At 50.0% G+C, this 15,893-nt stretch overlaps 4 protein-coding genes across 4 annotated transcripts; 1 reads left to right on the forward strand and 3 right to left on the reverse strand.

Annotated features, from left to right (window-relative positions):
- Nucleotides 1-1,222: 1,222 nt before the first annotated feature.
- CTRU02_205545 (F-box and domain-containing protein) lies at nucleotides 1,223-3,018 on the reverse strand (the record flags this gene model as incomplete). Its single annotated transcript, XM_036722847.1, has 2 exons — nucleotides 1,223-2,405; nucleotides 2,666-3,018. 2 exons carry the CDS (start codon nucleotides 3,016-3,018, stop codon nucleotides 1,223-1,225), a joined length of 1,536 nt encoding a protein of 511 aa, XP_036585744.1.
- Nucleotides 3,019-3,905: 887 nt separating this feature from the next.
- On the forward strand, nucleotides 3,906-5,461 carry CTRU02_205546 (ATP-dependent RNA helicase eIF4A; the record flags this gene model as incomplete). Its single annotated transcript, XM_036722848.1, has 5 exons — nucleotides 3,906-3,939; nucleotides 4,120-4,194; nucleotides 4,275-4,343; nucleotides 4,396-4,754; nucleotides 4,808-5,461. 5 exons carry the CDS (start codon nucleotides 3,906-3,908, stop codon nucleotides 5,459-5,461), a joined length of 1,191 nt encoding a protein of 396 aa, XP_036585745.1.
- A 5,250-nt stretch (nucleotides 5,462-10,711) lies between these two features.
- On the reverse strand, nucleotides 10,712-11,382 carry CTRU02_205547 (Cytidine deaminase; the record flags this gene model as incomplete). The annotated part of the gene is made up of 3 exons (XM_036722849.1): nucleotides 10,712-10,789; nucleotides 10,855-10,936; nucleotides 11,027-11,382. The coding sequence occupies 3 exons, from the start codon at nucleotides 11,380-11,382 to the stop codon at nucleotides 10,712-10,714; spliced, it is 516 nt and encodes a 171-aa protein (XP_036585746.1).
- Nucleotides 11,383-11,934: 552 nt separating this feature from the next.
- Nucleotides 11,935-13,189, reverse strand: CTRU02_205548 (3-oxoacyl-(acyl-carrier-protein) reductase; the record flags this gene model as incomplete). Its single annotated transcript, XM_036722850.2, has 7 exons — nucleotides 11,935-11,980; nucleotides 12,049-12,179; nucleotides 12,230-12,286; nucleotides 12,340-12,878; nucleotides 12,947-12,970; nucleotides 13,022-13,091; nucleotides 13,142-13,189. 7 exons carry the CDS (start codon nucleotides 13,187-13,189, stop codon nucleotides 11,935-11,937), a joined length of 915 nt encoding a protein of 304 aa, XP_036585747.2.
- Between the last annotated feature and the right edge of the window lie 2,704 nt (nucleotides 13,190-15,893).

Below are 15,893 nucleotides of genomic sequence, written 5' to 3' on the forward strand. Positions count from 1 at the left end.
ATGGTGGAGGAAACGCGGTTAACAGGTGCACGTATTTCCCCCTTCGGCTGATGATGACTGGGACTAGGAACGCTGACTGGGACGGGGCCACCTGAGGTAAGGTGAGTTGGGGTGCTGCTGCAAAGGTACAGCACGGTCCAGTAAGGTAGGTGGTACCTGCCTAGGTTGAGCGGGCGTTTGCTGGCAGCAAAGACCGACTGTTGTCCACAGCAGGTTAAGGCGGCCACCTAGAGGCATGAGGTGTCTGGTAGAAGGGATGATGCAGCGGCGCCAGCAATAGCGGCACCAACAGGGCCACCGACAGCTTCCGCGGGTCGGGGTACTGCGGACCCGGTATGAGTGAAATCAAAGCCCAGAGGTACGTACCAGGCAAAATTGCCTCCAGATATCCAATCCGAAGCACAGGGCGGGGAAGGATCCAAATGACGGTCCAGTAAACGGCAAGTATTTGGGCGTGGGGTTTTTCTCTCCACTGGGGTGGCCCCTCTTGGACTCACCACTTCATAAAAGCAACAGTAATAGTACCTAGCCTTACCCTAGGATGGCTCAGTTCTCCTCTCTTTCTTTGCAACAATCCTTGCTTACTACGGAGTTAGGATCGTGAAGCAAGTGTAATACGACAACACCGAGGCAGCAAGCTATTGAACACGAGCGAGAACGACCGAACGAACGGCTGAAACAAAACCAGCAGTTGAGGGACACATGCGTGTGATTGGCCATCGATGTAAACGCCAATAGATCACGCCAGGCGATCGATCAGCCACGCACCTCAAACCACTGGATGAGAGACACTGAAAGCAAAACTGCTGGTGGCAGGTTTTCTTCACCGAATACCTGTTTCAAGGGAGGCGAGCTCCTTTTCAGCTGATCCCCTGCCCAGTTACCATGCTACCTTTATCCTAACTTGCACAAAATGTTCAACGCTTTTATATCAAGCCGTTGTATGTTTATTAAACGGATGTTACTTTCTGCTATGGTGAGATCGTCCAGTCCTCTGGTTGGACGAGCTTCGTCTAATCTTAATTTTACTACCCTTATCTCATATCTTGCCCACGCTGATGGAAGTGACTTGGTTATTCTGGAACATCATGATGTTTAAACAATGCTTTGAGGGGATTAAACAAAGCGCTCGTTGTGAATGTATAAGGCCGTAGTGTGGCTAAATAAGGCTATAATGCATATCCTTAGACTCACAAACTGCTGCTGCATCGTCTAGTACATCTTATGGAATTTCATCGTCATCCAAGTCACCGCCGAATCCGAAGCTGAAGCCTCCTCCATTGTTTGCTTCAGTGTCTCCACCACCTACCGCCTCTTCCCATTTCCTTTTTTTCTGGCTGGTCTTCTTCTCCAGCTTCTGCAGTGCTTCTTCCAGAATATCCGGATACTCCTGCTGTAGCCGCTCAACAAACAGTCCGTAGGGGTCCGTCACCTCTTGCTTAAAACCCGTAACTTGGTCGGCCTTGTCTCTGAGAAATCCCAAAACCTCAGTTAGCTGGTATAGGGACGTCGACTTGGGCACAAAGTTCTGTGTCAAAGCGATACCACTCTCCAAGTTAACGACCAGATGCCACCATCCACTGGGCACGTGCAAAATTTCTCCCTCCTTACAAATGCCCTCAATACAATCAGGCAATTGTCTCGCCTCCGCATGGAATTCTAGGAGCCACTCGGCAATGCTGAGAGGGCTCGTCACTTCACTGCTGTCCTCCGAGACGTAGACTCCCGGAACCTGCGCCATAGGCGGAAACATAATCCAGTACTTCGTGCCCTGAATGACGGCATTCCATGCGCTTGTACCGTTCGGATCCTTATGGAAAGTCGAACCGCTCCTTTCGGGTCCAACAATGAGCCACCGGTGGGCGGGCCGCTCCTTGCCTAGGAGTTCGAAAAGATCTGGTCCAAAACAGTCCGGCTTCCAGTACGCCGCTCCCTGTTCATGGCCAATTTTGATCTTCATCTTCTCGGCGAACTTCTTGTCAAAAAGATACAACGGGCTTTCGTCGTGACTGTTCTTCATATAATCATGATATGTCGAAAATGGCCAGTCCACAGCCTCGGCGCGGAACTCGACGTCCCTGTAGCGTTGAAGTATGACATCCAGATTCCATTCGTGGCAAACAGGCCATGACTGGATGTAGTTGGTTAGAATGAATGGAACTTCTGTCCACTTCTGAGCAAATTCCTCGTAGGTCAGCATCTCCATGCGCTGGATCTGGTTGGTTCTTGGGATTCTGGATGTGAACTGGGTGAGATCCACATGACTGCAAACAAAAGGCCTATGCAGGACGTCGGAAAAAACATTGCTGCAGACAATCTTGAGCTGCTTTTCGGGAGATAGCCCCAGCTGAGTTGATCTCCAGGAGCCTTGCCACTTGCCATCAAATCTGCCTGAGCTGTGGGACCTAGCCAGTTTGTCAGCTGAACCGAACTGACAACCACCAAAATAATTTACCACGATGGATCACAACCCTACTAAGGATGTAGTCACCCTCAAGAGTCATATTCGAACCAAGACTAAAATTGGTAAAGCGGTTGCAAACAGCTCGGCGCAAATAAGTCATCTAGCATTTGTGGCACTTGCCGTATAGAGAAACTTATCTGTGGACCCATATTTCCTATTTTTATTTTTATTTCTTTGCCCTCCATCATAGTGGTAACTTACTCTAGGAACAACGCCTTCCATGAATCGTCAGAGTGACAAAAAGCGTAAAGAAACTTGCTGGCGTAGCCCAGGATCCTCAAGCTCTTCTGGTCGAGATACTCTAATAAGAGCATGAGGGCCTCATCAGGCAAAATTTTGAAAACCCCGATGTGTTTCCGAGCGTTCGGACGGTCCGAGAGATACTGGTTACCCAGTGGTTTCACCCCCAGAGGATGGGTTGGAATTGACTCAGTTGGCATGACTGCGTCTTCGAGAGGTTTTGAGTCATAGCCATGACCGTTGGTGTCAGCGTGGTCATTGATTCTGCCATTGGATAGAGTGTCCTGGGATGACACGAGGGTGTCGTTGGCCATGTTTACGGTTGACGGAACAATGACATGTGCCTGCTACTAAAGCAAGCTAGATAGGCAAGGCTGCGGCGGGAGACGTTGAAGGAACCCCCAAGCACAAGCAAACAAGCTGAAGAATGGAGCGTCCGTGAAAAAAAAAAAAAAAAAACGGAAAGAGTAACCTGCAAATCCTGCAACAGAAATCATGTCACTGGGCTTGTATCGCAGGCGCAGGTGGTACAAGTGGCGGGCACATGCTTCGTTAGAGTCGTCCAGCAACTCAATTAATGCATGAAGTTGCCTAGATGAAAATTTCGACAGGCATTCCGCCACACTACGCTTGGGAACGGGACGAAAAAATTCAGAGGCCAGTGCAACCTTGGTACCATTCATGCCTGCTATCTCCGGCTCTCCCAGCGCTCCTTCGCCTGAACGGGTACTGTCAGCCAGTGGTTGCCCATTCACTACGGTGGGTGTGCCCTAATCACAGCCTGCCTCGAGCCACGGATTTGCACGTCTCGAGAGGTAGTGGAAAATTAGCGCCACCTCGCTTACCGCATAAATCGAGGGGCCGCCCGCCGCCAGGAAATTTTTTACGTGGTCAAGAATTCTTGCAGCTGCTGATAAAAACTTCACCTCCCACCGAACAATCAACGTGCACCGTCACCCCACGAACATACAAACCGCACTTTATTCCTAGATTCAGTTTTGCTCTTGCTTATCGCCAAGAGCATCTAATCTAGAAGAGAATTTAATTCTTAGACTTCGATTCGTCGACACATTTCGCAACTCTCCTAACGAGACGTTCGCGAATTTTCCAGCCCCTCAACCAACCCCACCTTCGCGACGATATTTCTAGATTCCAAGCTGTGCTTGTGATCTAGATCTCTTCCCAAAACAACACCACAATCATGGCTGACAAGGGTCTTGAGGACGTGCCTGAGGGTAAGTGATGCGACAGTCTGAAGCATCATCATCACCATCACTGGTCGTCGGTGGAAGGATCCGCCCTCAGGTTTGAGGGTTGTCTACCTGCCGACCGACCGCCTCTCCTACTCTTTCTCGAACCCCCCGTCTGGCGCATTCCAAACGACTTCAAACCGCTAACAAGAGTCTTCTTCCCAGGCCAGATCGAGTCCAACTACGATGAGACCGTTGACTCCTTCGATGACATGGCTCTGAAGTCGGAGCTCCTCCGTGGTATGTATTAATTTCGCGCTCGAAAATTTGAGTGCAAATCCCCTCACTACTGAACGTTTTGCTGACGTCGCCCCTCCTAGGTGTTTACGCCTACGGTTTCGAGCGTCCCTCTGCTATCCAGCAGCGTGCCATCATGCCCGTCATCAAGGGTATGTCAACTCCTCACATTTGCGCCTTAGACTTAGCTCACCCTTTACCCAGGTCACGATGTCATTGCCCAGGCTCAGTCCGGTACTGGCAAGACTGCCACGTTCTCCATCTCGGTCCTCCAGAAGATCGACACCAACGTCAAGCAGTGCCAGGCCCTCATCCTCGCCCCCACCCGTGAGCTTGCTCAGCAGATCCAGAAGGTCGTCGTTGCCATCGGCGACTTCATGAACATTGAGTGCCACGCCTGCATTGGTGGCACCAGCGTCCGTGACGACATGAAGGCCCTGCAAGACGGTCCCCAGGTCGTCGTCGGCACCCCTGGTCGTGTCCACGACATGATCCAGCGTCGCTTCCTCAAGACCGACGGCATGAAGATGTTCGTCCTTGACGAGGCCGACGAGATGCTTTCTGTATGTCTATCATAATATCCGAGAGGCCTTCGCATGCTAACCCTGCATCACAGCGTGGTTTCACCGAGCAGATCTACGACATCTTCCAGCTGCTTCCCCAGAGCACCCAGGTTGTCCTTCTGTCCGCCACCATGCCCCAGGACGTCCTTGAGGTTACCACCAAGTTCATGCGCGACCCTGTCCGCATTCTCGTCAAGAAGGACGAGCTTACCCTTGAGGGTATCAAGCAGTTCTACATTGCTGTTGAGAAGGAGGAGTGGAAGCTCGACACCCTCTCCGACTTGTACGAGACTGTCACCATCACCCAGGCTGTCATCTTCTGCAACACCCGCAGGAAGGTCGACTGGCTTACCGACAAGCTCACTGCCCGTGACTTCACCGTTTCCGCCATGCACGGTGACATGGACCAGGCTCAGCGTGATCTGATTATGAAGGAGTTCCGTTCCGGTTCTTCTCGTGTCCTGATTGCCACTGACCTTCTGGCCCGTGGTATCGATGTCCAGCAGGTTTCCCTGGTCATCAACTACGACCTTCCCGCCAACCGTGAGAACTACATTCACCGTATCGGTCGTGGTGGTCGTTTCGGTCGTAAGGGTGTTGCCATCAACTTCGTTACCGCCGAGGATGTCCGCATGATGAGAGAGATTGAGCAGTTCTACAGCACCCAGATTGAGGAGATGCCCATGAACGTTGCCGACCTCATCTAAATTACGCTTCACGGGATACGACTTCTCTCTTTTGCACTAACCAAGCCCCTGGGTCTGCCGATCGATCACGCACGGATCTAGCATACCGGTAGGGGGCGTTTACTCGAGATTCATCAAGACTTTGTTTGTTGATAGATCACGGAAGGCTACCTCACGGGCCACTGGGCGTGGCCGGCTTCTTGGTTGGTTGCTGGGCGCGCCCCGGCCCACGGGTGGGATTGAAAACTGGCTTGCATGTGGAGGGCTCACGAGTCTTTTGGCACCTTAATACCATGAAGGTGCGGCGGACTGGTACCTAAAAGAATCATTTGGCAGGGTTCTAGTTTTTGACTTTCAGTTTCCTAGTCTCTCTGTACGTAGGGGCCTCGTCATGATGAATCTGCTTTTAAAATAACTCTATGAATGTTCCAACCTAGATGATGTGAACTGTGTCCTCATATCTAATACCTTAACTTTTCCCACCGCCAGGCTGTCTCTTTGGTTTTCAAGACGAAGGAAGCGGGGTGAGCATGCACGAAGCTGGATACTCGGGCACAACAGGGACGTTTCTGTCCAGCCGTGATGGAGAGTTGTACTTTCTCGTCCCACCATCCGGACCTGCAAGTGGTCGGCTAAGCCGTCATTACGGCTTGCATTAAGCCAGTATAAAAGGGAGGGGCCTAAGTGTGTAAAACAGGGCTAATGCCGCCCTTATCGTGACACTCCAAGCTAGTCAACTAGCAGACCCATGGGGCAGTAAGATCGAGAGAGACTGGAGAAGAAGAAAAAAAGGAAAGAGTGAGAGAGGCCAGGAGAGGAAGGGGGGGAAGTCGGGCTGCGGCGAAAGCGCCACGTGGGTGGGCCATGACAGGTGGGATGTTGTCGTTGGGCTGCTGTGTCTCCTGACAGCTATGCGGCGCTTTCGTGCAAGCAAGCACCCAACCGACGTCCTGGTTCGGCGAGGATCTCTGTTCTAGCCAGGGCCCAGCGCAACCTTTTGGCGCGTGTTGATCAAGTTGTGAATATTACTTTTAGTGTCAAGGATGATGGAATATGAAGAATAGATAGAGAAGAAGAAAAAGAATGAGAAAAATCCAAAGCCACAATTATTGTTTAGAACTAGAAACGAAATAAAAGGATGCACAATACAAATTCCAACAAGCGTTGGCCTCACGTTGATCGGCACCATCCAAATCCTGTTCCTGCCTAAAGGTCAGATGCAGATTTACAGAATTATATCCATAAGAGCAGCTGCCAACGAGAGTAGATGGATGATCCGTGCGTGGTGTGGAGCTCACACTTGGCTCGGGCGTTAAGCAGCAGGCCCCTCAACACAAACAACTGTCAGTGTCGAGTCGAGTTCAAGCCGAATTTTTTTGGTGGGGGGAAGATCGGCCAGATCCTTTGTCTACCCCGCCAAAACGCACCAAAATCGGCGAAACGAGGAGACAAAGAGGAGAAAGGAAAGGGGTGAGGGAAGGTGTCGAAGTTGGCACCGCTCGCTTATCAATGTCTCCCATACAACATGGGATTTCTACATCGGGTTGTCTGAGAAGTGATGGCGTTTACTAATTCAATGTTTGAGTGCGTTCTGCGCAAATTGCAGCTGCCATGAATACATATTTTTGAGGAACGACTACGATCAGGGGTTTCGCAAAAAGTGGAGGGGCTAAAGGGAAAGTTTCAAATCCCACCTTTTTTTTTTCTCTCTCTTTTTTTTTTTTTTTTTACTTCCTCTCGCTTTGCCCTCTTTTTCCATACGTTTTTGGTGTCCAGGTGGACCCCATTCTCCGTTTCGTTTTGTTTTGGGCAGCTCGTTAGGGTTGCAAGGAAGCGGAATGGAGCTTGCGATGAAACTACGGTGATATGTAATTATCGATATGTTTCGACCCGCCAGCCCGGGGTTTACCGTACGGGTGACAATTGTAGCGGGTACATGCTCCGAGACACCACTGCAACCTGCGTTCTGGCTTACACTGACGCCTGGAATGACAACCTCGGTTTCAAATATCTTTTCGACAACGAGCATGTATCGAGAATTCTATGCGCGTGGATGCAAGTTGGCCGAGTTTTCTACAAGATGAACTTCAAACTTACTGTCAAAGCTTTGGAAATATGTTTTTGGTATCTCAACTTGGAACAACTCCAGGCCCAGCGGCCAATCGACTACACCTTGCGCACCACATGCCACCCAGCTGACTCCTCAACCCCAGAATTATCACCCATGTTCAATATGCTATATACTCTTCGAGCAACTCAAGGACTCGGAGTAGTGTAGCCCTTCCCATCCCCATGGTTAAGGGGGTCGCTCTCGCGCTCCAAAAACGGCATGAACTTCGGCTTCCAGGCGCAAGTCAGCCTTCTTGGTCTTCCAGCTCGTTGCACGTCCCTGGCAAATAGCAGCTCGGCCTCCTCAGGCCTCTTTCAACCAGTCCCAGGGTAGGTAGTGTAAGTCTAAACGGCCGTTCCAGTATACGGTGCCCCAAAGACAACGAAGACTTCCAGGTAATGTTGAGGGAGGCCGGAGACATGGACATGCCGAATACAAAGTTGAAGAACCAGTTGGCGAAGACAATGAAGGCCATACCGCAAGCCTGAGGTCCAAGAGACCATGTTTCGGCGGTGCAGGTCGAGGCAATTGGGGTGAGAGGCTGGCTGATCTTGGTGATGGGCCATTATGATTTGCAAATAGGAGAAGGGTGAAACCAACCAGGGCATAGACCAAAATGCGCAAGTAGCTGAAGGCGACAACGGTATAGCCGAGAGGACCAGTAACCCGGATAATAACATTTTATCACCATTAACACCCTCAAATGGGGTAACTCGTCCAGCAACACGCATACCACTGATGACAAAGTAGCAAAAGGCCATGTCAACAACGCCCCATATGGAAAATAGTACATTGACTCGCCTCGTTAATGGAAGAGAAAATGATGAAAATAAAGTTGTTTGATACAAGCATACAGGCGTTCATGAGTAGTAGTTCTTCGATCCGGATCACCGAGCCTTATAGCACTTACATCATGAAAAGGACACACTGAAGGCTAGCCGAAATGAGTTTCATGTTACTCCTCCAGTCAGCCATGGTGAAGATATAGCCAACGTAGCTATATAGAAGGTGTTAGCAAGTGCTCCAGAGGATTTGAAACGGCTTTTTCTTCCTATACAAGATGTTGGCACCACTCATTCGCTACTACGCCCGAGTACAAGGTATATAGCAAGAGTACGCTTGCACAAGCCGTTAATGAAGAACTTCCACCACTCGCGTCTCCTCTCACGCTCAGCGGTCACAAGGGTTAATATCTCCTACTCGGCAACGACCAGAGCATCTTAGAGGACCGGCGCTGTTAGTTACGACATGGGCACCGGCTCGATACACAACGCCAAGATAGTGCAGACCCTTTTGTTGGCATCTTCGCGGCCAGTTGCATCGCTAAATCTATCAGTGCTCGCTGAAAAGAATGCAGAGGCTAGTGTATATATCTGCGTCTGATTAGAAGTAGCACAACTCACTGGAATTTGGGAGTCGCTCCATGATGAGCAGCCGTCTCAGTGATGTATTGTGCTGTGCAGCTGCTGACGAGGAATACGGTGGGTCAACTGCTTGGTTCAACTTTTGCTGCGCGAGCCAAGATAGTCAAAGACAATTTACCATAGGGGCAAAATAACATGCTGAGCCTGGGCTGTGCGGAATTTTTAACCATTCAAAATCGCAGCTATCATTTTAGGACGGCCGACCGACCGGCTTAGAGTCGTTACCAGACACGATGGCTCTCACCTGGTGGGGGAAAGCTCCAACACAAGGATGATGAAGAGGACGGGTTTGAAAGCCGAAGCTTGAAGAATTCAAGCTCTTGTGGAAGTAGACCAATCTCTTTAGTGGTTTGGCAAGTTTGCCGTAGAGGATTTGTCAGGTTGCAGTAAAATGACAAGGCGTCAGTTTGCCGGCTGCATTCATTCAAAAGTCATACATCAATCTGACTTGGATGGCCCGAATGATACGTATATACCTGTTGAGTACGAAAATCGAAGGATCCAGATGTTGCATCTGTCGAACTGACAAGACCAAAGGCCAACTTGTTTAGCACTATTGTGTGGGAAAAGCTGGGCAACATGTCAGTCAAGGTACTGTTGGGCCAGGCCATTGTAGCCATGGTCTAGAATGTATCTGGTCTTAAGCTTAAGTTGGATGTTGCATTCTCTAGTGGAGATTGCTCTCCGCAACCTCACCTCCAGGTGTGATTATGTAAAAAGACTATTCTCGTGTAAGCGGCTACGTGCAGATCCCTTGACACATCCTTCGCAACTTTGCTCATTGCGCTTAGCCTCATTAATTTTTGCCTTCTAACACTCGTATGGTACGAATATTCAAATCAAAATCAAAGGCTAGGTAGACAATAGAAACGTTGACTTTTTCTGACAGACTGGAAAGGCCAATAAAATTGGCCTAACATAACTAGAAGGTTCTGGCACTGAATCCCTTTGCATTGCCAAGTATAAGACCCAATTGCAAAATAGTTCTGTGAAGCTTTTAGATGGCATAATTGATAGGAACAAGCCCACCAATTACCACCTAGATATACAATAGTGGCCAATCCAGCTTAAACGTCCACAGCTGCCTCATATGCTTCTTCAGCAAATCGGAATATAAACTCGGAATATAAACCGACTCATCACTCGGCTTCTCGTAAATCTTGTTTTCACCTCACAGAGTCCCCTCACACCTGTTAAATCCTTTGCGAGGACTTTAGATTCCCAAGTATATAGTGTACCTTATTAATATGAGCCGGCCATTAAACGATTAACTGTCCTAGGGCACCTGCGTGTTAAAAGCCACTTATTCCTATGGTATGAAATACATGGTCATGGTCGCAGGCACAAGGACAACACGAAGGACTTCTTCAGAGGTATAGCTAGATTCATTCGAATGTATTGTTTCTCACTGACCAGTATACGGAAAGCTAACACGTTGTATCCACTCATTGCCAGCACCGTTTGGGAACAAATATTGTTCGACCAAGCATTTACCGCGCTTCAATGTAAACCGAGCCTTTCATCCCCAGAAAAAAACCGACTGCAACCCACAATCTCACCTCACCAACTCCAATTCGTGTCAAACCCAACCTGCGCCAGTCAATTTGAATTTGAGTTACTCTTAATGCATGCAAAGCCCAGCGAGCTTCTTGTTGCAACAACGTCGATCAGATCCCCCCCACGTGGATCGTTGCTGCACACATGTAGAGCTACGTAGCATGAAGAAACACTGATCGTTTAGGTCCTCCCAGCCAGGTTCCTTTCCAAGACGTCTGGGGGCGGGAGATATTCAGGACCAAACGAGAGCGGGAGGAGCTGGACACGAGGTTAGTACGATGATTTGACTGGGGTCTTCTCTTGCCTTGATAGGTCAGACATACTTGCTGGAGTCTCATAACAACGTACTTGCCATCCTTGTTAAACATGATGACGGGAGTCTCCAAATCAACAAACTCGCGGATGCTGTTTACATGTGGCATCAGTATGGGATAGGTTTGTGTCGAAGATTTTCCAGACCACCAGAGGGGCTGAATGCTAGAGGTTAAAACTCACAATTGTCGGCACATGCCACATGGGCTGCAAGGAGGTTCAATATCGGTAGCTACAGCGACAGCCTTGAAACCCCGAATGCCCTCCGTAATGGCCTTGCCAAATGCGACTCTTTCGGCACATGTGCCAACAGGGTAGGAAGCATTTTCGACATTGGCACCGGAAGTGTACTGGCCATCTTTGGACAGGAGAGTCGAACCCACACGAAATTTGCTGTACGGGCAGTAAGCCGTAGCCTTGGCCGCAGTTGCCCTCTTATGAAGCTCAAGCACTTGTTCAGGTGACAGGCCGTAGTTCTTGGCCGTCTCGGCCGTCTGAGACTCGTCGGCAATGTCGAAGACCTCTGGCGTGTAGGACATTGTGAGATAAAATGCGAGGAAATAGGAAAGGAAAGGAAAGAGAGTGAAGTTGTGGAAAAGGTGGGGATGAGATAAGACCAGTTGGAGATGGAGACGATTGTTGTCGATGATCTCAGACCCAGCGTCCGTCCGTATGGCTGCGTCTAGTGTGACAGCTCGCTAGAAAGCTCCACGGATACTACCTGTGAGAATGTGTTGGGGCAAAGGGTTTGGGTGGAACACCTTCTGAAAGTGGCACTGGAGCGTTCCATTTATGGGGTTCTGTACCCCGCGGCCGTCTCCGACGCCCGTTTGCATTCGCCCAAGTCAATCTCTGTTTGCTATCAATATTGGAACCGTCGGCAAGAGAGCGATACAATAAGCACCTTTCACCAACCGTTGTCGCAAATGCCCGCCGCGGTATCAAGCCTTCCTGCCTTCTTGGGCAGCCGACATTCCCTAAACACGGTCACGGATTGGACAAGTGTTCGCCGTATGACCAACCAGACACGCTCGGAGCCCTTCAACCACAACCCCGCAGTTCGTTTGTCCATTCCTTCCGGCGGCCAAGACTTACGCGTGCGCTTTACCGATAGGGATCGTAAGCGGGTTCATGGCACTAGATCCAGCAATCCGTGAGCTAATGTCTTGGTCACGGGGAGCTGTCTAGCTGCAACAAGTACTTACGACACGCCGCCATCAACAATAAGGTTTGCTCCCGTGATATACGAGCTGAAGCCAGACGCGAGAAAACCAGCTACTCGAGCTACTTCTTGCGGACTGCCTGGTCTCTCGAGACCAATGGTGGCCTCCGAAGCCTTTGGATGTTAAGCCAAAGAATTGTATTCCATATTGTGTATGCACTTACCTCTTTACCTTGCAGACTCGCAGGGGGGAATTGGGAGTTCATTCCCTTCATATCAATCTACATTTCCTGTTAGCACACTTGTCTACGATCAATCGAACTAGTATCCCCACTCCGTTCAAATCAAGGCCAACATCGACCTGGCCTGGCGAGATGCAGTTGATTCTCACTCCGGTGCCCTTGAGAACTGCAACCCCAGCCTTGACGACACCCAGGGCGGCGTGGGCCGCCATGGTGTAACAGGGCCCCCAACACCCGCCGTAGGTTGACGCCACGCTTCCAATGACGATAATACTTCCATACTTTTGCGTCTTGGGCGCTGCGTTCGGATATGATTTCTTCTCCGTGAGCTTGGCCATGGCGGGGGGCGCGTACTTCAAAGCGAAGAAAGGTGCCATGGAGTGCGCTTCGAAACAGCGCTGCAAGTCCGCCGGCGTGGTATCAGCGATGGACGGCGGACCCAAAAGTCCGGCCGACGACACCCAGATGTCGAGACGGCCGAAGTGGTTAAGCAACTCATCAATAAGGACGAGGGTCTCTTCTTCTTTAGCTACATTGAAAGGATACGGGATGATTTTGGTGTTCGGGTGCTCGGCGTGCACCTTATCGACCAGCGGTTTGAAGCTTTCGTCACTAGCCGCCTTGTCGCAAGCTGGACAGCGTGAGTTATAGTCAGTAAGCTAGCATTCATAGCCTCAAACTCTAGAGCGGGATTCGTACCGTAGATGGAGGCGGCGCCATGAGCTGCCTGTATCTTGAGTTACTCTTCGACAACCTGATAGCTGGAACTCCTACCTGCCAACTCCTCAATGATGGCTTGTCCAACAGGCTGGGCGGCGCCGGTTACAACGCAGACGAACCCATACTAACAAGCTATTAGTTTTTCTCCACATGAGCAGAGCGGTCTTGACCCACGAGTTTGCCGTCGGCCCGGTAAGGGCTGAAATCGATAGTGGTATCCATGTTGGGCATGGGCACAGGTCATTCAAAGTTCGGATGGAGGTAACGAGTAGTCAGAAGAAAGACGATCGACCCCCCAAGGACTGATCGGCCAGGACCAAGTTTTAAAACAACGAGAGCTAACAGTTTACATCAACGACACAAGAGCTTGATGATGGGGAGCTTTTCATGTCATGCCACCTTCAAACCCATGGTATGGGCAGCTCAAACCCGCATGTCCCCGAGCCCATGCCGTCACCTTCCCTCAAGCGAGACACCTGAGAAGCGAATGATGCTTCTCCGAGGGGCATTGGCGCCCCTCGCGAGGTGCACAGCTCAACCAATGCAAACCTTCCTATTGTCGATAAGAGATAAGATGTGCACACCGTTGATCTGAGACCCCGTTCTTTCATTCTGAACTGAAGCTAGTTGCGCCCGCTACTAATCAGTTAGTGGCGAGCGGATAGAACATTCCTCTCCAGCATGGCCCGACATTTCATGCCAAGGAACACCTGGGATTGCAGTGCAGTTCCCCAGTATACGGCCCGCCGTGGGGTGGATAACAGCTTCTGAGCTGTCGCCTGGCGCTATCACTGTCATTCAAATTAATTATATTTGATTGGGCAGAGCCAGAAGCTGATAAAATGGCGGCGGAGATGCTTGGATTACCCCGCCATATCGACGGGGCTTCATCCCATCGTGCCACCACGTACGACTGAGCGGGTGCTGAACTGCGATGTTAATATACTGTGTTCCTACTTACCATATTTATAATTTCTCCTATTTCCATCGGTATTTAAACACTTTTAATTATCGTTCAGGTTGAGTTTCTTTTGATCGACAGAAAATTGCAAAGAGGGCAATATGCAGCTTACTGTCTCATACGCCTGACGAGTTCCCTCGTCAGGCTGGCAAGGTGCAATGCATCTGAACAAATCGTACCTCTTACCTTGACTACCATGAATATTTGTTTCTTGTACTTCTTCTGTTTCCAATTTTTCCTTTTTTCCACACCGTGCTCTTATGAGTTTATTGTACGTATCACTATCAGAATGACTGAGTCTATTCCATCCAGTTGGCTTGTCCGCAGCCACCTAAATCGCGGAAGAACCTCTACGGATTCGCGTCCAATGGTGAGTCTGCGGTCCCGAAGATCTCGTCACTTCGAAAAAGGTGCAGACGTTATGCGGTGTAAGGTATGTTTAAGGTCAGCCGTTTCATTAGTCCATGTCTTTTCTCCTGTTTGCGTCTTTGCTTGCTACATCATCTATTCTGCATTTTGTTTTGGTGGTGGTGCTTGTCTTGGTCTTCCTCTTGGTGCCACTCTTGTTTCTGCCAGTACTGTCTCTCCATCTTAAAGTCCTGACATGGAGTTTTGTGTAAGAAAGCTGGCCATTAGCCTAAGGTTAACCTTTCAAACTCTGCTGGAATACACAGCTTAGTTGTCGGCAACACCAAAGAACAATATCGTTCAAATTGCGATCCACAGAAAAGTGTACTCGGCTGCTGGTTCTCTATTATTCATTTTGTCGTGCCAAGGCGTTCCCGCTTTAGAATTTGCTCCTGGTGCAATATCTGACGACATTGTCCGTGTACTCAGTGTTGGTGGGCCCCAGACTGTTCACACATTACCATCTCGTTACGGTCCCCAGACCCATCCATGGCAGAGACTTGTTACGCGTTCTTCCTACTTCTTGCCTGAGCATTGATCGAATTAGATGCGACGGCTCTACTACGTAGTATAGAGAGAGGCTAGGGGCATCTGTCCGTCCCTTGGGAGACGGGCGCCTGAGCGCTTCAAGACAAAGCTCGGTTCACATGAGAGCATGGGATTAGAGAACACGCTTAGGTCAAAGGATATCGGAAGCAGGGCAGATGCCCACTTCCCACCATAGAGCTGACGTAGGGTTTTGACATTGGAGGTGGCTGCAGCAGGTGGGCACTATTGACAATCGGACGGGCCATTACAAGATCGATTACAAGCTCCGACAGCGCATCCGATGGAACAGAGTAGAATGTTCAACACGAACTGGGCCGATGTCGTGGGGTTCGGCCAGTGCTCTGCATTTAGTTTTGGGTTGTCCCTCCAGACATTTGATAAGCCAGGTTGAAACACGAACACAAGAACACTTATCCTTCTAGTAACAATTCTACGGCGGACTGACGACTTAGCGAAGCAGACGAAGAGCAAAGGCACCAGCGGGGCTCGAAGCGAACGTTGCGTCCGTTGTGCTGTCGCAGTCGTTGAATCCCGTGGCTTCCTATTCCCGACAGGAGTAAAGTCCGGCAGTGAAGCAACCTGTGGATAACGATGACGGATAAGAAATCCAGGCTCCGCTTAGCTAACGCTATTATCGGATGGCGGGGAACAGAATTTGCATAAGTATTGTTAGAGGGGTACATTGGCCGTCTAGGATATGAATAGACTCTGCGGCGGGTTAGGGGAAAAACTCGACCTGGAGGCGAGTCACAATTGCGCCCCAGAAGCCTGGATTTGCCTGTATTACTACTGCTTAGAGGGTTAAACAGCATGTTCTGGGAGCAGAATGGATCAGGGTCTTTGGACCCCTCGGACCGGATCTGGCAGGAAGGTGCAGGTATTGCATCATCAGCACCGCCACTGTGGCTCAAAAACATTCTACACCTTTCCATGGGATTCAGATTGGGGCCATTTGGGCGCGGGAAATGCGCAAGGCGACCCGCACTTGCAGCCTGCTTTCTCCCTTTA

The sequence above is a fragment of the Colletotrichum truncatum genome, assembly GCF_014235925.2.
Source record: "Colletotrichum truncatum strain CMES1059 chromosome Unknown Contig_0003, whole genome shotgun sequence".
In the NCBI taxonomy this organism is placed as follows: domain Eukaryota; kingdom Fungi; phylum Ascomycota; class Sordariomycetes; order Glomerellales; family Glomerellaceae; genus Colletotrichum; species Colletotrichum truncatum.